This window comes from Oncorhynchus keta, chromosome 7, assembly GCF_023373465.1.
Source record: "Oncorhynchus keta strain PuntledgeMale-10-30-2019 chromosome 7, Oket_V2, whole genome shotgun sequence".
NCBI lineage: Eukaryota > Metazoa > Chordata > Actinopteri > Salmoniformes > Salmonidae > Oncorhynchus > Oncorhynchus keta.
This window is the reverse complement of record NC_068427.1, coordinates 50,307,484-50,332,150: the sequence shown is the minus strand read 5'-3', so window position 1 is coordinate 50,332,150 and position 24,667 is coordinate 50,307,484. Positions and strand designations below refer to the sequence as shown.

At 48.8% G+C, this 24,667-nt stretch overlaps 1 protein-coding gene across 1 annotated transcript in view; it reads left to right on the top strand.

Annotated features, from left to right (window-relative positions):
* Positions 1 to 24,667, top strand: part of cfap65 (cilia and flagella associated protein 65) — a 115,176-nt gene that overhangs the window by 81,736 nt on the left and 8,773 nt on the right. Inside the window, exons 24-30 of the mRNA XM_052521818.1 lie at positions 3,780 to 3,938; positions 9,018 to 9,149; positions 16,413 to 16,529; positions 17,580 to 18,134; positions 18,236 to 18,286; positions 21,051 to 21,271; positions 22,298 to 22,423. Of these exons, the coding sequence (XP_052377778.1) occupies positions 3,780 to 3,938; positions 9,018 to 9,149; positions 16,413 to 16,529; positions 17,580 to 18,134; positions 18,236 to 18,286; positions 21,051 to 21,271; positions 22,298 to 22,423 (1,361 nt within the window). The remainder of the gene's footprint in view (positions 1 to 3,779; positions 3,939 to 9,017; positions 9,150 to 16,412; positions 16,530 to 17,579; positions 18,135 to 18,235; positions 18,287 to 21,050; positions 21,272 to 22,297; positions 22,424 to 24,667) is intronic.

Below are 24,667 nucleotides of genomic sequence, written 5' to 3'. Positions count from 1 at the left end.
CTCCTCACACAGTCCTGTGTTTATTGTACCATCCTCCTCCTCCTCCTCCTCCTCCTCACACAGCCCTGTGTTTATTGTACCATCTTCCTCCTCCTCATCCTCCTCCTCCATCCTCCTCCTCCTCCTCCTCACACAGCCCTGTGTTTATTGTACCATCTTCCTCCTCCTCCTCCTCCTCCTCCTCCTCCTCCTCCCTCCTCCTCCTCCCACACAGTCCTGTGTTTATTGTACCATCTTCCTCCTCCTCCTCCTCCTCCTCTCCTCCTCCTCACACAGTCCTGTGTTTATTGTACCATCTTCCTCCTCCTCCTCCTCCTCCTCCTCCTCCTCCTCCTCCTCCTCCTCCTCCTCCTCCTCCTCCTCCTCACACAGTCCTGTGTTTATTGTACCATCTTCCTCCTCCTCCTCCTCACACAGCCCTGTGTTTATTGTACCATCTTCCTCCTCCTCCTCCTCCTCACACAGCCCTGTGTTTATTGTACCATCTTCCTCCTCCTCCTCCTCCTCCTCCTCCTCCTCCTCCTCATCCTCCTCCTCTCCTCCTCCTCCACACAGCCCTGTGTTTATTGTACCATCTTCCTCCTCATCTCCTCCTCACACAGCCCTGTGTTTGTTGTACCATCTTCCTCCTCCTCCTCCTCACACAGCCCTGTGTTTATTGTACCATCTTCCTCCTCCTCCTCCTCCTCACACAGCCCTGTGTTTATTGTACCATCTTCCTCCTCCTCTCCTCCTCCTCCTCCTCCTCCTCCTCCTCCTCCTCCTCCTCCTCCTCCCTCACACAGCCCTGTGTTTATTGTACCATCTTCCTCCTCCTCCTCCCTCCTCCTCCTCCTCCTCCTCCTCCTCCTCCTCCTCCTCACACAGTCCTGTGTTTATTGTACCATCTTCCTCCTCCTCCTCCTCCTCCTCCTCCTCCTCCTCCTCCTCACACAGCCCTGTGTTTATTGTACCATCTTCCTCCTCCTCCTCCTCTTCCTCCTCCTCACACAGTCCTGTGTTTATTGTACCATCCTCCTCCTCCTCCTCCTCCTCCTCCTCCTCCTCCTCCTCTCACAGCCCTGTGTTTATTCCTCCTCCTCCTCCTCCTCCTCCTCCTCCTCCTCACACAGCCCTGTGTTTATTGTACCATCTTCCTCCTCCTCCTCCTCCCTCGTCCTCCTCCTCCTCCTCCTCCTCACACAGCCCTGTGTTTATTGTACCATCTCCTCCTCCTCCTCCTCCTCACACAGCCCTGTGTTTATTGTACCATCTTCCTCATCCTCCTCCTCACACAGCCCTGTGTTTGTTTGTACCATCTTCCTCCTCCTCACAGTCCTGTGTTTATTGTACCATCCTCCTCCTCCTCCTCCTCCTCCTCCTCCTCCTCCTCCTCCTCACACAGTCCTGTGTTTATTGTACCATCTCCTCCTCCTCCTCCTCCTCACACAGTCCTGTGTTTATTGTACCATCTTCCTCCTCCTCCTCCTCCTCACACAGTCCTGTGTTTATTTACCATCTTCCTCCTCCTCCTCCTCCTCCTCCTCCTCCTCCTCCTCACACAGTCCTGTGTTTATTGTACCATCTTCCTCCTCCTCCTCCTCCTCCTCCTCACACAGCCCTGTGTTTATTGTACCATCTCCTCCTCCTCCTCCTCCTCCTCCTCCTCCTCCTCCTCCTCCTCCTCCTCACACAGCCCTGTGTTTATTGTACCATCTTCCTCCTCCTCCTCCTCCTCCTCCTCCTCCTCCTCCTCCTCCTCCTCCTCCTCACACAGTCCTGTGTTTATTGTACCATCTTCCTCCTCCTCCTCCTCTCCTCCTCCTCCTCACAGTCCTGTGTTTATTGTACCATCTTCCTCCTCCTCCTCCTTCCTCCTCCTCCTCCTCCTCCTCCTCCTCCTCCTCCTCCTCCTCATCACAGCCCTGTGTTTATTGTACCATCTTCCTCCTCCTCCTCCTCACACAGCCCTGTGTTTATTGTACCATCTTCCTCCTCCTCCTCCTCCTCATCCTCACACAGCCCTGTGTTTATTGTACCATCTTCCTCCTCCTCCTCCTCCTCCTCCTCCTCCTCCTCCTCCTCCTCCTCTCCTCCTCCTCCTCACACAGCCCTGTGTTTATTGTACCATCTTCCTCCTCCTCTTCCTCCTCCTCACACAGCCCTGTGTTTATTGTACCATCTTTCCTCCTCCTCCTCCTCCTCCTCCTCCTCCTCCTCCTCCTCCTCCTCCTCCACAGTCCTGTGTTTATTGTACCATCTCCTCCTCCTCCTCCTCCTCCTCACACAGCCCTGTGTTTATTGTACCATCTCCTCCTCCTCCTCCTCCTCTCCTCCTCCTCCTCCTCCTCCTCCTCCTCCTCCTCACACAGCCCTGTGTTTATTGTACCATCTTCCTCCTCCTCCTCCTCCTCTTCCTCCTCCTCCTCACACAGCCCTGTGTTTATTGTACCATCTTCCTCCTCCTCCTCCTCCTCCTCCTCCTCCTCCTCCTCCTCCTCCTCCTCCTCCTCCTCACACAGCCCTGTGTTTATTGTACCATCTTCCTCCTCCTCCTCCTCACACAGCCCTGTGTTTATTGTACCATCCTCCTCCTCCTCCTCCTCCTCACACAGCCCTGTGTTTATTGTACCATCTTCCTCCTCCTCCTCCTCCTCCTCCTCCTCCTCCTCCTCCTCCTCCTCCTCACACAGCCCTGTGTTTATTGTACCATCTTCCTTCCTCCTCCTCCTCCTCCTCCTCCTCCTCCTCCTCCTCACACAGCCCTGTGTTTATTGTACCATCTTCCTCCTCCTCCTCCTCCTCCTCCTCCTCCTCCTCCTCCTCACACAGCTCCTGTGTTTATTGTACCATCTTCCTCCTCTCCTCCTCCTCCTCCTCCTCCTCCTCCTCCTCACACAGCCCTGTGTTTATTGTACCATCTTCCTCCTCCTCCTCCTCCTCCTCCTCCTCCTCCTCCTCCTCCTCCTCCTCACACAGCCCTGTGTTTATTATACCATCTTCCTCCTCCTCCTCCTCTTCCTCCTCCTCACACAGTCCTGTGTTTATTGTACCATCCTCCTCCTCCTCCTCCTCCTCCTCCTCCTCCTCCTCCTCACACAGCCCTGTGTTTATTCCTCCTCCTCCTCCTCCTCCTCCTCCTCCTCCTCCTCCTCCTCCTCCTCACACAGCCCTGTGTTTATTGTACCATCTTCCTCCTTCCTCCTCCTCCCTCGTCCTCCTCCTCCTCCTCCCTCCTCACACAGCCCTGTGTTTATTGTACCATCTCCTCCTCCTCCTCCTCCTCACACAGCCCTGTGTTTATTGTACCATCTTCCTCGATCCTCCTCCTCTCACAGCCCTGTGTTTATTGTACCATCTTCCTCCTCCTCACACAGTCCTGTGTTTATTGTACCATCTTCCTCCTCCTCCTCCTCCTCACACAGCCCTGTGTTTATTGTACCATCTCCTCCTCCTCCTCCTCCTCCTCACACAGCCCTGTGTTTATTGTACCATCTTCCTCCTCCTCCTCCTCCTCTCCTCCTCCTCCTCCTCCTCCCTCCTCCTCCTCCTCCTCACACAGTCCTGTGTTTATTGTACCATCCTCCTCCTCCTCCTCCTCCTCCTCCTCCTCCTCCTCCTCCTCCTCCTCCTCCTCCTCCTCACACAGTCCTGTGTTTATTGTACATCCTCCTCCTCCTCCTCCTCCTCCTCCTCCTCCTCCTCCTCCTCACACAGTCCCTGTGTTTATTTACATCCTCCTCCTCCTCCTCCTCCTCCTCCTCCTCCTCCTCCTCACACAGCCCTGTGTTTATTTCCAGGTGGACATCTCTATCCATGTGCTGGAGGGAGACACCATGCTGTTGACGTTTGAAGGCTGTGGGTTTGATAACAGTGTGCTGGGAGAGTCGGCACCACTACAGCTTCATGATGGCTACATGTCTGTCCCCAGCACACAGAGGATGGCCCTGCCCAACCAGGTGAGTGGCCCATCTACCTCTTCCCATATCGTCTTACCTGGTCCTGTTTGGCTCAGTTGGTAGAGCATGTCTCTTGCAATGACAAGATAGTTGGCTCGATTTTCCCAGAACCACCTGCACGACTAAGTCTCTGCTTAATGGCGTTATTCTATTATAAATTGGTCATCAAATTTGATCTGATCTTCATCTTGGTCACAGCAACAGACAAACACAGTCTGCTTAAACTAATAACACACAAACAATTATACGTTTTCGTGTCTTTATTGAACACACAGTGTAAACATTCACAGTGCAGGGTGGAAGAAAGTATGTGAACCCTTGGATTTAATAACTAGTTGACTCTCCTTTGGCAGCAATAACCGCAACAAAACGTTTTCTGTAGTTGTGGATCAGACCTGCACAACGGTCAGGAGGAATTTTGGACCGTTCCTCTTTACAAAACTGTTTCAGTTCAGTAATATTCTTGATATGTCTGGTGTGAAACGTTATCTTGAGGTCATACCACAGCATCTCAATGGGGTTGAGGTCAGGACTCACTCCAGCAGGCGTATTTTCTTCTGTTGAAGCCATTCTGTTGATTTACTTCTGTGTTTTGGGTCTTTGTCCTGTTTCATCACCCAACTTCTGCTGAGCTTCAGTTGGCGGACAGATACATTCTCCTGCAAAATGTCTTGATAAACTTGGGAATTCATTTTTCCGTTGACGACAGCAAGCTGTCCATGCCCTGAGGCAGCAAAGCAGCCCCAAACCATGATGCTCCCTCCACAAAATCTAATTTATTTATATAGTCCTTCGTACATCAGCTGATATCTCAAAGTGCTGTACAGAAACCCAGCCTAAAACCCCAAACGGCAAGCAATGCAGGTGTAGAAGCACGGTGGCTAGGAAAAACTCCCTAGAAAGGACAAAACCTAGGAAGAAACCTAGAGAGGAACCAGGCTATGTGGGGTGGCCAGTCCTCTTCTTGCTGTGCCGGGTGGAGATTAGAAACCTAGAGAGGAACCAGGCTATGAGGGGTGGCCAGTCCTCTTCTGGCTGTGCCGGGTGGAGATTAGAAACCTAGAGAGGAACCCTGGCCAGTCCTCTTCTGGCTGTGCCGGGTGGAGATTAGAAACCTAGAGAGGAACCAGGCTATGAGGGGTGGCCAGTCCTCTTCTGGCTGTGCCGGGTGGAGATTAGAAACCTAGAGAGGAACCAGGCTATGAGGGGTGGCCAGTCCTCTTCTGGCTGTGCCGGGTGGAGATTAGAAACCTAGAGAGGAACCAGGCTATGAGGGGTGGCCAGTCCTCTTCTGGCTGTGCCGGGTGGAGATTAGAAACCTAGAGAGGAACCAGGCTATGAGGGGTGGCCAGTCCTCTTCTGGCTGTGCCGGGTGGAGATTAGAAACCTAGAGAGGAACCAGGCTATGAGGGGTGGCCAGTCCTCTTCTGGCTGTGCCGGGTAGAGATTAGAAACCTAGAGAGGAACCAGTTTATGGAGGGGTGGCCAGTCCTCTTCTGGCTGTGCCGGGTGGAGATTATAAACCTAGAGAGGAACCAGACTATGAGGGGTGGAGATTATAAACCTAGAGAGGAACCAGGCTATGAGGGGTGGCCAGTCCTCTTCTGGCTGTGCCGGGTGGAGATTAGAAACCTAGAGAGGAACCAGGAACCAGACTATGAGGGGTGGAGATTATAAACCTAGAGAGGAACCAGACTAGGGGTGGCCAGGGGTGGAGATTATAAACCTAGAGAGGAACCAGGCTATGAGGGGTGGCCAGTCCTCTTCTGGCTGTGCCGGGTGGAGATTATTAGAGAGGAACCTATGAGGGGTGGCCAGTCCTCTTCTGGCTGTGGGGTGGAGCTAGAGAGGAACCAGGCTATGAGGGGTGGAGATTATAAACCTAGAGAGGAACCAGGCTATGAGGGGTGGCCAGTCCTCTTCTGGCTGTGCCGGGTGGAGATTAGAAACCTAGAGAGGAACCAGGCTATGAGGGGTGGCCAGTCCTCTTCTGGCTGTGCCGGGTGGAGATTAGAAACCTAGAGAGGAACCAGGCTATGAGGGTGGCCAGTCCTCTTCTGGCTGTGCCGGGTGGAGATTAAAAACCTAGAGAGGAACCAGGCTATGGAGGGGTGGCCAGTCCTCTTCTGGCTGTGCCGGGTGGAGATTAGAAACCTAGAGAGGAACCAGGCTATGAGGGGTGGCCAGTCCTCTTCTGGCTGTGCCGGGTGGAGATTATAAACCTAGAGAGGAACCAGACTATGAGGGGTGGAGATTATAAACCTAGAGAGGAACCAGGCTATGAGGGGTGGCCAGTCCTCTTCTGGCTGTGCCGGGTGGAGATTAGAAACCTAGAGAGGAACCAGACTATGAGGGGTGGAGATTATAAACCTAGAGAGGAACCAGGCTATGAGGGGTGGCCAGTCCTCTTCTGGCTGTGCCGGGTGGAGATTATAAACCTAGAGAGGAACCAGGCTATGAGGGGTGGAGATTATAAACCTAGAGGGGAACCAGGCTATGAGGGGTGGCCAGTCCTCTTCTGGCTGTGCCGGGTGGAGATTATAAACCTAGAGAGGAACCAGGCTATGAGGGGTGGAGATTATAAACCTAGAGGGGAACCAGGCTATGAGGGGTGGCCAGTCCTCTTCTGGCTGTGCCGGGTGGAGATTAGAAACCTAGAGAGGAACCAGACTATGAGGGGTGGAGATTATAAACCTAGAGAGGAACCAGGCTATGAGGGGTGGAGATTATAAACCTAGAGAGGAACCAGGCTATGGGGTGAGGGATTTGGAACCCATGGGGTCCAGTCTTCTGGCTGTGCCGGGTGGAGATTAGAAACCTAGAGAGGAACCAGACTGTGAGGGGTGGAGATTATAAACCTAGAGAGGAACCAGGCTATGAGGGGTGGCCAGTCCTCTTCTGGCTGTGCTATGAGGGTGGAGATTAGAAACCTAGAGAGGAACCAGACTATGAGGGGTGGAGATTATAAACCTAGAGAGGAACCAGGCTATGAGGGTGGCCAGTCCTCTTCTGGCTGTGCCGGGTGGAGATTAGAAACCTAGAGAGGAACCAGACTATGAGGGGTGGAGATTATAAACCTAGAGAGGAACCAGGCAATGAGGGGTGGCCAGTCCTCTTCTGGCTGTGCCGGGTGGAGATTAGAAACCTAGAGAGGAACCAGACTATGAGGGGTGGAGATTATAAACCTAGAGAGGAACCAGACTATGAGCGGTGGAGATTAGAAACCTAGAGAGGAACCAGACTATGAGGGGTGGAGATTATAAACCTAGAGAGGAACCAGACTATGAGTCCTCTTCTGGGGTGGATATTATAAACCTAGAGAGGAACCAGACTATGAGGGGTGGAGATTATAAACCTAGAGAGGAACCAGGCTATGAGGGGTGGATATTATAAACCTAGAGAGGAACCAGACTATGAGGGTGGAGATTATAAACCTAGAGAGGAACCAGGCTATGAGGGGTGGAGATTATAAACCTAGAGAGGAACCAGACTATGAGGGGTGGAGATTATAAACCTAGAGAGGAACCAGGCTATGAGGGTGGAGATTATAAACCTAGAGAGGAACCAGGCTATGAGGGGTGGCCAGTCCTCTTCTGGCTGTGCCGGGTGGAGATTATAAACCTAGAGAGGAACCAGACTGTGAGGGGTGGAGATTATAAACCTAGAGAGGAACCAGGCTATGAGGGGTGGCCAGTCCTCTTCTGGCTATGCCGGGTGGAGATTATAAACCTAGAGAGGAACCAGACTGTGTGGGGTGGAGATTATAAACCTAGAGAGGAACCAGGCTATGAGGGGTGGCCAGTCCTCTTCTGGCTGGCTGTGCAGGAGATTATAAACCTAGAGAGGGGTGGAGATTATAAACCTAGAGGGGAGGAACCAGACTGTGAGGGGTGGAGATTATAAACCTAAAGAGGAACCAGACTATGAGGGGTGGAGATTATAAACCTAGAGAGGAACCAGGCTATGAGGGGTGGCCAGTCCTCTTCTGGCTGTGCCGGGTGGAGATTAGAAACCTAGAGAGGAACCAGGCTATGAGGGGTGGCCAGTCCTCTTCTGGCTGTGCCGGGTGGAGATGCTTTACAGTTGGGATGAGGTTTTGATGTTGGTGTGCTGTGCCTTTTCTTCTCCACACATAGTGTTGTGTGTTCCTTCCTTCCAAACAACTCAACTTTAGTTTCATCCACAGAATATTTTTGGAACATCCAAGTGCACTTTTGTAAACTTTCGTTTTTTTGGAGTGAAGCAGTGGCTTCTTCCGTGGTGTCCTCCCATGAACACCATTCTTGCTCAGTGTTTTACGTATCGTAGACTCGTCAACATAGATGTTAGCATGTTCCAGAGATTTCTGTAAGTCTTTAGTTGACACTCTAGGATTCTTCTTAACCTCATTGAGCATTCTGCTCTGTGCTCTTGCAGTCATCTTTGCAGGACGGCCACTCCTAGGGAAAGTAGCTCTACAGGGCTGAACTTTCTCCATTTATAGACAATTTGTCTTACCGTGGACTGATGAACATCAAGGCTTTTAGAGATACTTTTGTAACCCTTTCCAGCTCTATGCAAGTCAACAATTCTTAATCTTAGCTCTTCTGAGATCTCATTTGTTTGAGGCCCGGTTCACATCAGTCAATGCTTCTTGTGAATAGCAAACTCTAGTTTATTTTATATTGCAGGGCAGCCGGCAGCTCGAACCAACACCTCCAATCTCGTCTCATTGATTGGACTCCAGGTTAGCTGACTCCTGACTCCAATTATCTTTTGGAGAAGTCATTAGCCTCGGGGGGTTCACATACTTTACCCAACCTACACTGTGAATGTTTAAATGATGTACTCAATATAGACAAGAAAAATACAATAATTTGTGTGTTATTAGTCAAAGCAGACTGTGTTGGTCTGTTGTTGTGACTTAGATGAAGATCAGAGCAGATTTTATCACCAATTTATGCAGAAATCCAGGTCTTTCCAAAGGGGTTCACATACTTTTTCTTGCCACTGTAACGAATGCCACCATTGGCCAATGTTTTAGTGATGAAGTATGACAGAGGCTACACTCATAACCCCGGCCCTCTGTCTCGTCTGCAGGTGCTGTTCCTGTCAGAGGAGAGATTGTGTCTTGGGGACATCCCAGTCTGCTCTCGCTCCACACGGGTCCTGTTCCTGACGAATGTCTCCCACAGTGACAGAGTCCTCTACAACTGGAACCTGACTGACCAGGTTAGCATGCAGTATATTAGCCTGGAACCTGACTGACTAGGTTAGCATGCAGTATATTAGCCTGGAACCTGACTGACCAGGTTAGCATGCAGTATATTAGCCTGGAACCTGACTGACCAGGTTAGCATGCAGTATATTAGCCTGGAACCTGACTGACTAGGTTAGCATGCAGTATATTAACCTGGAACCTGACTGACCAGGTTAGCATGCAGTATATTAGCCTGGAACCTGACTGACCAGGTTAGCATGCAGTATATTAGCCTGGAACCTGACTGACTAGGTTAGCATGCAGTATATTAGCCTGGAACCTGACTGACCAGGTTAGCATGCAGTATATTAGCCTGGAACCTGACTGACTAGGTTAGCATGCAGTATATTAGCCTGGAACCTGGCTGACTAGGTTAGCATGCAGTATATTAGCCTGGGACTTGACTGACCAGGTTAGCATGCAGTATATTAGCCTGGAACCTGGCTGACTAGGTTAGCATGCAGTATATTAGCCTGGAACCTGACTGACCAGGTTAGCATGCAGTATATTAGCCTGGAACCTGACTGACTAGGTTAGCATGCAGTATATTAGCCTGGAACCTGGCTGACTAGGTTAGCATGCAGTATATTAGCCTGGGACTTGACTGACCAGGTTAGCATGCAGTATATTAGCCTGGAACCTGGCTGACCAGGTTAGCATGCAGTATATTAGCCTGGAACCTGGCTGACCAGGTTAGCATGCAGTATATTAGCCTGGAACCTGACTGACTAGGTTAGCATGCAGTATATTAGCCTGGAACCTGGCTGACCAGGTTAGCATACAGTATATTAGCCTGGAACCTGACTGACCAGGTTAGCATGCAGTATATTAGCCTGGAACCTGACTGACCAGGTTAGCATGCAGTATATTAGCCTGGAACCTGACTGACCAGGTTAGCATGCAGTATATTAGCCTGGAACCTGACTGACCAGGTTAGCATGCAGTATATTAGCCTGGAACCTGACTGACCAGGTTAGCATGCAGTATATTAGCCTGGAACCTGACTGACTAGGTTAGCATGCAGTATATTAGCCTGGAACCTGACTGACCAGGTTAGCATGCAGTATATTAGCCTGGAACCTGACTGACCAGGTTAGCATGCAGTATATTAGCCTGGAACCTGACTGACTAGGTTAGCATGCAGTATATTAGCCTGGAACCTGACTGACCAGGTTAGCATGCAGTATATTAGCCTGGGACTTGACTGACCAGGTTAGCATGCAGTATATTAGCCTGGAACCTGGCTGACCAGGTTAGCATGCAGTATATTAGCCTGGAACCTGGCTGACCAGGTTAGCATGCAGTATATTAGCCTGGAACCTGACTGACTAGGTTAGCATGCAGTATATTAGCCTGGAACCTGGCTGACTAGGTTAGCATGCAGTATATTAGCCTGGGACTTGACTGACCAGGTTAGCATGCAGTATATTAGCCTGGAACCTGGCTGACCAGGTTAGCATACAGTATATTAGCCTGGAACCTGACTGACCAGGTTAGCATGCAGTATATTAGCCTGGAACCTGACTGACTAGGTTAGCATGCAGTATATTAGCCTGGAACCTGACTGACCAGGTTAGCATGCAGTATATTAGCCTGGAACCTGACTGACCAGGTTAGCATGCAGTATATTAGCCTGGAACCTGACTGACCAGGTTAGCATGCAGTATATTAGCCTGGAACCTGACTGACCAGGTTAGCATGCAGTATATTAGCCTGGAACCTGACTGACTAGGTTAGCATGCAGTATATTAGCCTGGAACCTGACTGACCAGGTTAGCATGCAGTATATTAGCCTGGGACTTGACTGACCAGGTTAGCATGCATTATATTAGCCTGGAACCTGGCTGACCAGGTTAGCATGCAGTATATTAGCCTGGAACCTGGCTGACCAGGTTAGCATGCAGTATATTAGCCTGGAACCTGACTGACTAGGTTAGCATGCAGTATATTAGCTCAGCACCTACGTTTTTAAGGATGTGTGAATGACCACTAACTTTTCTAGTCCTGTATATGCCTGATAAATGTACTTTTTAACCTGGTTGTCCCATTGAGGTCAAAATATCTCTCCTTCAAGGAGACCATATGGGCGTTGTTGTTTAGCTGGGTTTGGCTCTTACCCCGGGATCTGTGTGTGAGAGATGTCGTCGAGGAATATGAGGTGTCTCCTCGTACTCATCGCCCAGGAAGCTCCAATTCAAATCCCATTAGACAGCTCTGCAAGCGTCACTGAGCAACTATCGTCATGTGGTGCCATTACAGCCGGTATGTTCTTCCAAAAAACGTCTACATACAAATTTGGCATTAGAGAGGAGACACCTCATACTCATCGTCGACGTCTAACGCACAGATACTGGGGTAAAATATATCGATGATCGTGCTGTACACTGTACATACTGCAGCATACTGGACATACTGCAGCATACTGGACATACTGCAGCATACTGGACATACTGCAGCATACTGGACATACTGCAGCATACTGGACATACTGCAGCATACTGGACATACTGCAGCATACTGGACATACTGCAGCATACTGGACATACTGCAGCATACTGGACATACTGCAGCATACTGTACATACTGCAGCATACTGGACATACTGCAGCATACTGGACATACTGCAGCATACTGTACATACTGCAGCGTCCTGGACATACTGCAGCATACTGTACGTACTGCAGCGTCCTGGACATACTGCAGCATACTGTACATACTGCAGCGTACTGGACATACTGCAGCCTACTGGACATACTGCAGCCTACTGTACATACTGCAGCGTACTGGACATACTGCAGCATACTGGACATACTGCAGCATACTGTACATACTGCAGCATACTCTACATACTGCAGCATACTGTACATACTGCAGCATACTGTACATACTGCAGCGTACTGGACATACTGCAGCATACTGTACATACTGCAGCATACTGGACATACTGCAGCGTACTGTACATACTGCAGCATACTGTACATACTGCAGCATACTGTACATACTGCAGCGTACTGGACATACTGCAGCATACTGTACATACTGCAGCATACTGTACATACTGCAGCATACTGTACATACTGCAGCGTACTGGACATACTGCAGCATACTGTACATACTGGACATACTGCAGCGTACTGGACATACTGCAGCCTACTGGACATACTGCAGCCTACTGGACATACTGCAGCGTACTGGACATACTGCAGCCTGCTGGACATACTGCAGCCTGCTGGACATACTGCATTATACTGGACATACTGTAGCCTACTGGACATACTGCAGCGTACTGGACATACTGCAGCATACTGGACATACTGCAGCATACTGGACATACTGCAGCATACTGCAGCCATACTGGACATACTGCAGCCTACTGGACATACTGCAGCATACTGGACATACTGCAGCATACTGCATTATACTGACATACTGCAGCCTACTGGACATACTGCAGCCTGCTGGACATACTGCAGCATACTGGACATACTGCAGCATACTGGACATACTGCAGCATACTGCAGCATACTGGACATACTGCAGCCTACTGGACATACTGCATTATACTGGACATACTGCAGCCTACCTGAAATACTGCAGCGTACTGGACATACTGCAGCATACGGGACATACTGCAGCATACTGGACATACTGCAGCCAACTGGACAAACTGCAACGTACTGTAAATACTGCAGCATACTGGACATACTGCAGCATACTGGACATACTGCAGCATACTGTACATACTGCAGCATACTGGACATACTGCAGCATACTGGACATACTGCAGCATACTGGACATACTGCAGCATACTGTACATACTGCAGCATACTGTAAATACTGAAGCATACTGGACATACTGCAGCATACTGGACATGCTGCAGCCTACTGGACATACTGCAGCATACTGTACATACTGCAGCCTACTGGACATACTGTACATACTGCAGCCTACTGGACATACTGCAGCCTACTGGACATACTGCAGCGTACTGTACATACTGCAGCATACTGTAAATACTGCAGCATACTGGACATACTGCAGCCTACTGGACATACTGCAGCCTGCTGGACATACTGCATTATACTGGACATACTGCAGCCTACTGGACATACTGTACATACTGCAGCCTGCTGGACATACTGCAGCCTGCTGGACATACTGCAGCCTACTGGACATACTGCAGCATACTGTACATACTGCAGCCTACTGGACATACTGCAGCCTACTGGACATACTGCAGCCTACTGGACATACTGCAGCCTACTGGACATACTGTAGCATACTGGACATACTGCAGCATACTGGACATACTGCAGCGTACTGGACATACTGTAGCATACTGGACATACTGCAGCCTACTGGACATACTGCAGCGTACTGTACATACTGCAGCATACTCTACATACTGCAGCACTGTACACTGCATACTGGACAAACTGCAGCCTACATACTGCAGCATACTGTACATACTGCAGCATACTGTACATACTGCAGCCTACTGGACATACTGCAGCATACTGTACATACTGCAGCCTACTGGACATACTGCAGCGTACTGTAATTACTGCAGCGTACTGTACATACTGCAGCATACTGTACATACTGCAGCATACTGGACATACTGCAGCACTACTACTACATACTACTGCAGCAGCATACTGCACGTACTGCAGCATACTGTACATACTGCAGCGTACTGGACATACTGCAGCATACTGTACATACTGGACCTACTGCAGCGTACTGGACATACTGCAGCATACTGGACATACTGCAGCATACTGGACATACTGCAGCCTACTGGACATACTGCAGCCTACTGGACATACTGCATTATACTGGACATACTGCAGCATACTGGACATACTGCAGCATACTGGACATACTGCAGCATACTGGACATACTGCAGCATACTGGACATACTGCAGCATACTGCAGCCTACTGGACATACTGCAGCCTACTGGACATACTGCAGCATACTGGACATACTGCAGCATACTGGACATACTGCAGCATACTGGACATACTGCAGCCTACTGGACATACTGCAGCCTACTGGACATACTGCAGCCTACTGGACATACTGCAGCATACTGGACACACTGCAGCATACTGGACATACTGCAGCATACTGGACATACTGCAGCCTACTGGACATACTGCAGCATACTGGACATACTGCAGCCTACTGGACATACTGCAGCATACTGGACATACTGCAGCATACTGGACATACTGCAGCCTACTGGACATACTGCAGCCAACTGAACAAACTGCAACGCATACTGTAAATACTGCAGCATACTGGACATACTGCAGCCTACTGGACATACTGCAGCATACTGTACATACTGCAGCATACTGGACATACTGCAGCATACCGGACATACTGCAGCATACTGGACATACTGCAGCGTACTGTACATACTGCAGCATACTGTAAATACTGGACATACTGAAGCATACTGGACATACTGCAGCATACTGGACATGCTGCAGCCTACTGGACATACTGCAGCATACTGTACATACTGCAGCCTACTGGACATACTGTACATACTGCAGCCTACTGGACATACTGCAGCCTGCTGGACATACTGCATTATACTGGACATACTGCAGCCTACTGGACATACTGTACATACTGCAGCCTGCTGGACATACTGCAGCCTGCTGGACATACTGCATTATACTGGACATACTGCAGCCTACTGGACATACTGTACATACTGCAGCCTACTGGACATACTGCAGCCTACTGGACATACTGCAGCCTACTGGACATACTGCAGCATACTGTACATACTGCAGCCTACTGGACATACTGCAGCCTACTGGACATACTGCAGCCTACTGGACATACTGCAGTATACTGGACATACTGTAGCATACTGGACATACTGCAGCATACTGGACATACTGCAGCATACTGGACATACTGCAGCATACTGGACATACTGCAGCATACTGGACATACTGCAGCCTACTGGACATACTGCAGCCTACTGGACATACTGCAGCATACTGTACATACTGCAGCATACTGGACATACTGCAGCATACTGGACATACTGCAGCATACTGGACTTACTGCAGCGTACTGTAAATACTGCAGCATACTGGACATACTGCAGCATACTGGACATGCTGCAGCCCACTGTACATACTGCAGCATACTGTACATACTGCAGCCTACTGGACATACTGGACATACTGCAGCCTACTGGACATACTGCAGCCTACTGGACATACTGCAGTATACTGGACATACTGTAGCATACTGGACATACTGCAGCCTACTGGACATACTGCAGCGTACTGTACACTGCAGCATACTGGACAAACTGCAGCCTACTGGACATACTGCAGCCTGCTGGACATACTGCAGCCTGCTGGACATACTGCAGCCTACTGGACATACTGCAGCGTACTGTACATACTGCAGCCTACTGGACATACTGCAGCGTACTGTACACTGCAGCATACTGGACAAACTGCAGCCTACTGGACATACTGCAGCCTGCTGGACATACTGCAGCCTACTGGACATACTGCAGCCTACTGGACATACTGCAGCGTACTGGACATACTGCAGCGTACTGGACACACTGCAGCCTACTGGACATACTGCAGCCTACTGGACATACTGCAGCCTACTGGACATACTGCAGCCTACTGGACATACTGCAGCCTACTGGACATACTGCAGCGTACTGGACATACTGCAGCCTACTGGACATACTGCAGCCTACTGTACAAACTGCAGCATACTGGACATACTGCAGCCTACTGGACATACTGCAGCCTACTGGACATACTGCAGCATACTGGACATACTGCAGCCTACTGGACATACTGCAGCCTACTGGACATACTGCAGCCTACTGGACATACTGCAGCCTACTGGACATACTGCAGCGTACTGGACATACTGCAGCGTACTGGACATACTGCAGCATACTGGACATACTGCAGCATACTGGACATACTGCAGCGTACTGGACATACTGCAGCGTCCTGGACATACTGCAGCGTACTGTACACTGCAGCGTACTGGACATACTGCAGTATACTGGACATACTGTAGCCTACTGTACACTGCAGCTTACATTAATTAGTGCTTCTTTCTGTGGATGTTTGTTGAATGTGGAGAGTTGTTTTTTTGGGGGTTATGTCAGTGAATGCTGTTTAATACTATGTGTGTGTCTTGCTGCGATTATTGTTCCTGCAGTCAGTCCAGATCTACCCAGAGCATGGTGCTCTGTCTCCAGGGGAGAGCTGTCTCTGTATCCTGACTCTCCAGGCCTCTGGCAGCCCCAGCTTCTACCAGCTTGACATCATCTGTGAGGTGAGGAACTTTATCACAGGTCTTTATATGCCTACAAACTCTTGTCACGGTGGTCACTCATACGGCCGTTTGTCTATAGATGTTTCAATACCCTGACCAGTGTCAATAGCATTCTGTCCGTTTGTCTATAGATGTTTCAATACCCTGACCAGTGTAAATAGCATTCTGTCCGTTTGTCTATAGATGTTTCAATACCTTGACCAGTGTAAATAGCATTCTGTCCGTTTGTCTATAGATGTTTCAATACCCTGACCAGTGTCAATAGCATTCTGTCCGTTTGTCTATAGATGTTTCAATACCCTGACCAGTGTCAATAGCATTCTGTCCGTTTGTCTATAGATGTTTCAATACCCTGACCGGTGTCAATAGCATTCTGTCCGTTTGTCTATAGATGTTTCAATATCCTGACCAGTGTCAATAGCATTCTGTCCGTTTGTCTATAGATGTTTCAATACCCTGACCGGTGTCAATAGCATTCTGTCCGTTTGTCTATAGATGTTTCAATACCCTGACCAGTGTCAATAGCATTCTGTCCGTTTGTCTATAGATGTTTCAATACCCTGACCAGTGTAAATAGCATTCTGTCCGTTTGTCTATAGATGTTTCAATACCCTGACCAGTGTCAATAGCATTCTGTCCGTTTGTCTATAGATGTTTCAATACCCTGACCAGTGTAAATAGCATTCTGTCCGTTTGTCTATAGATGTTTCAATACCCTGACCAGTGTAAATAGCATTCTGTCCGTTTGTCTATAGATGTTTCAATACCTTGACCAGTGTAAATAGCATTCTGTCCGTTTGTCTATAGATGTTTCAATACCCTGACCAGTGTCAATAGCATTCTGTCCGTTTGTCTATAGATGTTTCAATACCCTGACCAGTGTCAATAGCATTCTGTCCGTTTGTCTATAGATGTTTCAATACCTTGAACAGTGTCAATAGCATTCTGTCCATTTCATCTCAGCAGACCCAGAAAGACTCCAGACAGTCAGTGCATTGGTAAAACAATCACATATGATGTGTGACTGAGATGTTGTTGCTATGTTACCAGGTGACCCTGGAGGAGGCTCTGTCTCAGTACCGTCAGGATCTACAGCAGTGGGAGATGGAGAGAGACAGACAGAGGAATGAGTTTAGCCTGACTGACAAAGACCTGCAGCAGAGTCAGACCAGCTACCCCCAGGGTCATACACAGAGTCAGACCAGCTACCCCCAGGGTCAAACACAGAGTCAGACCAGCTACCCCCAGGGTCATACACAGAGTCAGACCAGCTACCCCCAGGGTCATACACAGAGTCAGACCAGCTACCCCCAGGGTCATACACAGAGTCAGACCAGCTACCCCCAGGGTCATACACAGAGTCAGACCAGCTACCCCCAGGGTCAAACACAGAGTCAGACCAGCTACCCCCAGGGTCATACACAGAGTCAGACCAGCTACCCCCAGGGTCATACACAGAGTCAGACCAGCTACCCCCAGGGTCAAACACAGAGTCAGACCAGCTACCCCCAGGGTCATACACAGAGTCAGACCAGCTACCCCCAGGGTCAAACACAGAGTCAGACCAGCTACCCCCAGGGTCATACACAGGAGAGCAACACTAAGGTGAGAATCATACGAGGACACACACACACACACACACACACACCACACACTCTGGGTTCTACTTACTGGTGATCTAACTCCTTCATGTTGTCCTGATGCAGGAGGTTGTACCTTCCCCACAGAAGACTGGACCTGTAGTCAGGAAATACAAGGTAACAGGAAACACCTGGACCTGAAGTCAGGGTAACAGGAAACACCTGGACCTGAAGTCAGGGTAACAGGAAACACCTGGACCCTGTAGTCAGGAAATACAAGGTAACAGGAAACACCTGGACCCTGTAGTCAGGGTAACAGGAAACACCTGGACCCTGTAGTCAGGAAATACAAGGTAACAGGAAACACCTGGACCTGTAGTCAGGGTAACAGGAAACACCTGGACCCTGTAGTCAGGAAATACAAGGTAACAGGAAACACCTGGACCTGAAGTCAGGGTAACAGGAAACACCTGGACCTGAAGTCAGGGTAACAGGAAACACCTGGACCTGAAGTCAGGGTAACAGGAAACACCTGGACCCTGTAGTCAGGAAATACAAGGTAACAGGAAACACCTGGACCCTGTAGTCAGGAAATACAAGGTAACAGGAAACACCTGGACCCTGTAGTCAGGAAATACAAGGTAACAGGAAACACCTGGACCCTGTAGTCAGGAAATACAAGGTAACAGGAAACACCTGGACCCTGTAGTCAGGGTAACAGGAAACACCTGGACCCTGTAGTCAGGAAATACAAGGTAACAGGAAACACCTGGACCTGTAGTCAGGGTAACAGGAAACACCTGGACCCTGTAGTCAGGAAATACAAGGTAACAGGAAACACCTGGACCCTGTAGTCAGGAAATACAAGGTAACAGGAAACACCTGGACCCTGTAGTCAGGAAATACAAGGTAACAGGAAACACCTGGACCTGTAGTCAGGAAATACAAGGTAACAGGAAACACCTGGACCCTGTAGTCAGGAAATACAAGGTAACAGGAAACACCTGGACCTGTAGTCAGGAAATACAAGGTAACAGGAAACACCTGGACCCTGTAGTCAGGAAATACAAGGTAACAGGAAACACCTGGACCTGTAGTCAGGAAATACAAGGTAACAGGAAACACCTGGACCCTGTAGTCAGGAAATACAAGGTAACAGGAAACACCTGGACCCTGTAGTCAGGAAATACAAGGTAACAGGAAACACCTGGACCCTGTAGTCAGGAAATACAAGGTAACAGGAAACACCTGGACCCTGTAGTCAGGAAATACAAGGTAACAGGAAACACCTGGACCTGTAGTCAGGGTAACAGGAAACACCTGGACCCTGTAGTCAGGGTAACAGGAAACACCTGGACCCTGTAGTCAGGAAATACAAGGTAACAGGAAACACCTGGACCCTGTAGTCAGGAAATACAAGGTAACAGGAAACACCTGGACCCTGTAGTCAGGAAATACAAGGTAACAGGAAACACCTGGACCCTGTAGTCAGGAAATACAAGGTAACAGGAAACACCTGGACCTGAAGTCAGGGTAACAGGAAACACCTGGACCTGTAGTCAGGGTAACAGGAAACACCTGGACCCTGTAGTCAGGAAATACAAGGTAACAGGAAACACCTGGACCCTGTAGTCAGGAAATACAAGGTAACAGGAAACACCTGGACCCTGTAGTCAGGAAATACAAGGTAACAGGAAACACCTGGACCCTGTAGTCAGGAAATACAAGGTAACAGGAAACACCTGGACCTGTAGTCAGGAAATACAAGGTAACAGGAAACACCTGGACCTGAAGTCAGGGTAACAGGAAACACCTGGACCCTGTAGTCAGGAAATACAAGGTAACAGGAAACACCTGGACCCTGTAGTCAGGAAATACAAGGTAACAGGAAACACTTGGACCCTGTAGTCAGGGTAACAGGAAACACCTGGATGTTATAGATTTTGCCAAACCTGGCCCCAGATCAGATTTGTGCTGTATAGCCAACTCCTATGGCTGGTGGTCTTGCCAAGTTTGACATGACAAAACAGCACAAACTGATCTGGTTAGATATTTTTTAAGCAATAATGTCCGAGCAGGGTGTGGTATATGGCCAATATACCACAGCGAAGGGCTGTTCTTAAGCAAGACGCAATGCAGAGTGCCTGGACACAGTCCTTAGCCGTGGTATATTGGCCATATACCACAAACCCCCTGAGGTGCCTTATTGCTATTATAAACAGGTTACCAACGTAATTAGAGCAGTAAAAAATAAATGTTATACCCGTGGTATGCAGTCTGATATGCCACGGCTGTCAGCCAATCAGCATTCAGGGCTCGAACCACCCAGTTTATAATCTAGAATAGATACTGCTTACATATCATTCAGTGTTTTACCTCTCTCTGCCCCTCGCTCTCTCTCTCTCTCTCTCTCTGCCCCTCGCTCTCTCTCCCCTCGCTCTCTCTCTCTCCCCTCGCTCTCTCTCTCTGCCCCTCGCTCTCTCTCTCTGCCCCTCGCTCTCTCTGCCCCTCGCTCTCTCTCCCCTTGCTCTCTCTCTCTCCCCCTCGCTCTCTCTCTCTGCCCCTCGCTCTCTCTCTCTGCCCCTCGCTCTCTTTCTCTCCCCCTCGCTCTCTCTCTCTGCCCCTCGCTCTCTCTCTCTGCCCCTCGCTCTCTCTGCCCCTCGCTCTCTCTCCCCTCGCTCTCGCTCTCTCTCTCCCCCTCGCTCTCTCTCTCTCTCCCTCGCTCTCTCTCTCCCCTCGCTCTCTCTGCCCCTCGCTCTCTCTCTGCCCCTCGCTCTCTCTCTCTCTCCCCTCGCTCTCTCTCTCTCTCCCCCTCGCTCTCTCTCTCTCCCCTCGCTCTCTCTCCCCTTGCTCTCTCTCTCTCTGCCCCTCGCTCTCTCTGCCCCTCGCTTTCTCTGCCCCTCGCTCTCTCTCTCTCTCCCCCTCGCTCTCTCTCTTTAAGACTCTACCTCCTATCTGTAGCAGCAGTGCCGTGGTTGGGGGTATGTGTACCAGGCCCAGTCGTGCAGAGCGGAGGGCACAGAGAGAGGCAAGCCAGGTATGGAGGAGACCTGAACCACCCTGCCCCACCCTGCTACACCTTGGGGTCACCGCCCGCTCACACTCCCTCCTAGAGTTCCAGACCTTCTTCCCCTCCCTGCTCAGCACACACCACATCAACAGGTACAGTACATTGACTACCCTGCGGTCAGCCAAAAGAGTGTTTCACGGGATAGGTTGAGTGAGGGTGGTGCGTGGAATTGCTCATCTAAATCACACAATGAGTCATTATTTGGGGATGCAAGGTGATTGGTAGATCAGGGATTCTGTGCAGTCAGACTGCAATTACTCAATCTCAAACACACACCTTGACTGGGAGGGTTACTGTGTCTATAGTGGTGTTTTACTGGGAGGGTTACTGTGTCTATAGTGGTGTTTTACTGGGAGGGTTACTGTGTCTATAGTGGTGTTTTACTGGGAGGGTTACTGTGTCTATAGTGGTGTTTAACTGGGAGGGTTACTGTGTCTATAGTGGTGTTTTACTGGGAGGGTTACTGTGTCTATAGTGGTGTTTTACTGGGAGGGTTACTGTGTCTATAGTGGTGTTTTACTGGGAGGGTTACTGTGTCTATAGTGGTGTTTTACTGGGAGGGTTACTGTGTCTATAGTGGTGTTTTACTGGGAGGGTTACTGTGTCTATAGTGGTGTTTTACTGGGAGGGTTACTGTGTCTATAGTGGTGTTTTACTGGGAGGGTTACTGTGTCTATAGTGGTGTTTTACTGGGAGGGTTACTGTGTCTATAGTGGTGTTTTACTGGGAGGGTTACTGTGTCTATAGTGGTGTTTTACTGGGAGGGTTACTGTGTCTATAGTGGTGTTTTACTGGGAGGGTTACTGTGTCTATAGTGGTGTTTTACTGGGAGGGTTACTGTGTCTATAGTGGTGTTTAACTGGGAGGGTTACTGTGTCTATAGTCTATAGTGTTTTACTGGGAGGGTTACTGTGTCTATAGTTTTGTTTTACTGGGAGGGTTACTGTGTCTATAGTGGTGTTTTACTGGGAGGGTTACTGTGTCTATAGTGGTGTTTTACTGGGAGTGTTACTGTGTCTATAGTGGTGTTTTACTGGGAGGGTTACTGTGTCTATAGTGGTGTTTTACTGGGAGGGTTACTGTGTCTATAGTGGTGTTTAACTGAGACTTTCTTCCAGGTCGGCCCGGCCCAATGTGACCCGTTGTGGATCCCGTCAGAGCAGACCTCCATCTGTAGACATGCCTCCTCTCAGCCACGGACCAGAGAGAGAGATCATTACCCACACGCTCACCTCTATATTCAGGTTCAGTAACTCTCCTCTCCTCTATATTCAGGTACAGTAACTCTCCTCTCCTCTATATTCAGGTTCAGTAACTCTCCTCCATATTCAGGTTCAGTAACTCTCCTCTCCTCTATATTCAGGTACAGTAACTCTCCTCTCCTCTATATTCAGGTTCAGTAACTCTCTGTAGACATGCCTCCTCTCCTCTATATTCAGGTTCAGTAACTCTCCTCTATATTCAGGTACAGTAACTCTCCTCTACTCTCCTCTCCTCTCCTCTATATTTAGGTTCAGTAACTCACCTCTATATTCAGGTTCAGTAACTCTCCTCTCCTCTATATTCAGGTTCAGTAACTCTCCTCTATATTCAGGTTCAGTAACTCTCCTCTCCTCTATATTCAGGTACAGTAACTCTCCTCTCCTCTATATTCAGGTTCAGTAACTCACCTCTATATTCAGGTTCAGTAACTCTCCTCTATATTCAGGTTCAGTAACTCTCCTCTCCTCTATATTCAGGTTCAGTAACTCTCCTCTATATTCAGGTTCAGTAACTCTCCTCTATATTCAGGTTCAGTAACTTTCCTCTCCTCTATATTCAGGTTCAGTAACTCTCCTCTATATTCAGGTTCAGTAACTCTCCTCTATATTCAGGTTCAGTAACTCTCCTCTCCTCTATATTCAGGAACAGTAACTCTCCTCTATATTCAGGAACAGTAACTCTCCTCTCCTCTATATTCAGGTTCAGTAACTCTCCTCTCCTCTATATTCAGGTTCAGTAACTCTCCTCTCCTCTATATTCAGGTACAGTAACTCTCCTCTCCTCTATATTCAGGTTCAGTAACTCTCCTCTCCTCTATATTCAGGTTCAGTAACTCTCCTCTCCTCTATATTCAGGTTCAGTAACTCTCCTCTCCTCTATATTCAGGTTCAGTAACTCTCCTCTCCTCTATATTCAGGTTCAGTAACTCTCCTCTATATTCAGGTTCAGTAACTCTCCTCTCCTCTATATTCAGGTACAGTAACTCTCCTCTCCTCTATATTCAGGTTCAGTAACTCTCCTCTCCTCTATATTCAGGTTCAGTAACTCTCCTCTCCTCTATATTCAGGTTCAGTAACTCTCCTCTATATTCAGGTACAGTTACTCTCCTCTCCTCTTTATTTAGGTTCAGTAACTCTCCTCTATATTCAGGTTCAGTAACTCTCCTCTCCTCTATATTCAGGTACAGTAACTCCCCTCTCCTCCATATTCAGGTTCAGTAACTCTCCTCTCCTCTATATTCAGGTTCAGTAACTCTCCTCTATATTCAGGTTCAGTAACTCTCCTCTCCTCTATATTCAGGTTCAGTAACTATCCTCTATATTCAGGTTCAGTAACTCTCCTCTCCTCTATATTCAGGTTCAGTAACTCTCCTCTCCTCTATATTCAGGTACAGTTACTCTCCTCTCCTCTATATTCAGGTTCAGTAACTCTCCTCTATATTCAGGTTCAGTAACTCTCCTCTCCTCTATATTCAGGTTCAGTAACTCTCCTCTCCTCTATATTCAGGTTCAGTAACTCTCCTCTATATTCAGGTTCAGTAACTCTCCTCTCCTCTATATTCAGGTTCAGTAACTCTCCTCTCCTCTATATTCAGGTTCAGTAACTCTCCTCTCCTCTATATTCAGGTACAGTAACTCTCCTCTCCTCTATATTCAGGTTCAGTAACTCTCCTCTCCTCTATATTCAGGTTCAGTAACTCTCCTCTCCTCTATATTCAGGTTCAGTAACTCTCCTCTATATTCAGGTTCAGTAACTCTCCTCTATATTCAGGTACAGTAACTCTCCTCTATATTCAGGTTCAGTAACTCTCCTCTCCTCTATATTCAGGTTCAGTAACTCTCCTCTCCTCTATATTCAGGTACAGTAACTCTCCTCTCCTCTATATTCAGGTTCAGTAACTCTCCTCTATATTCAGGTTCAGTAACTCTCCTCTATATTCAGGTTCAGTAACTCTCCTCTATATTCAGGTACAGTAACTCTCCTCTATATTCAGGTTCAGTAACTCTCCTCTATATTCAGGTTCAGTAACTCTCCTCTCCTCTATATTCAGGTTCAGTAACTCTCCTCTATATTCAGGTTCAGTAACTCTCCTCTCCTCTATATTCAGGTTCAGTAACTCTCCTCTATATTCAGGTTCAGTAACTCTCCTCTATATTCAGGTACAGTAACTCTCCTCTCCTCTATATTCAGGTTCAGTAACTCTCCTCTATATTCAGGTTCAGTAA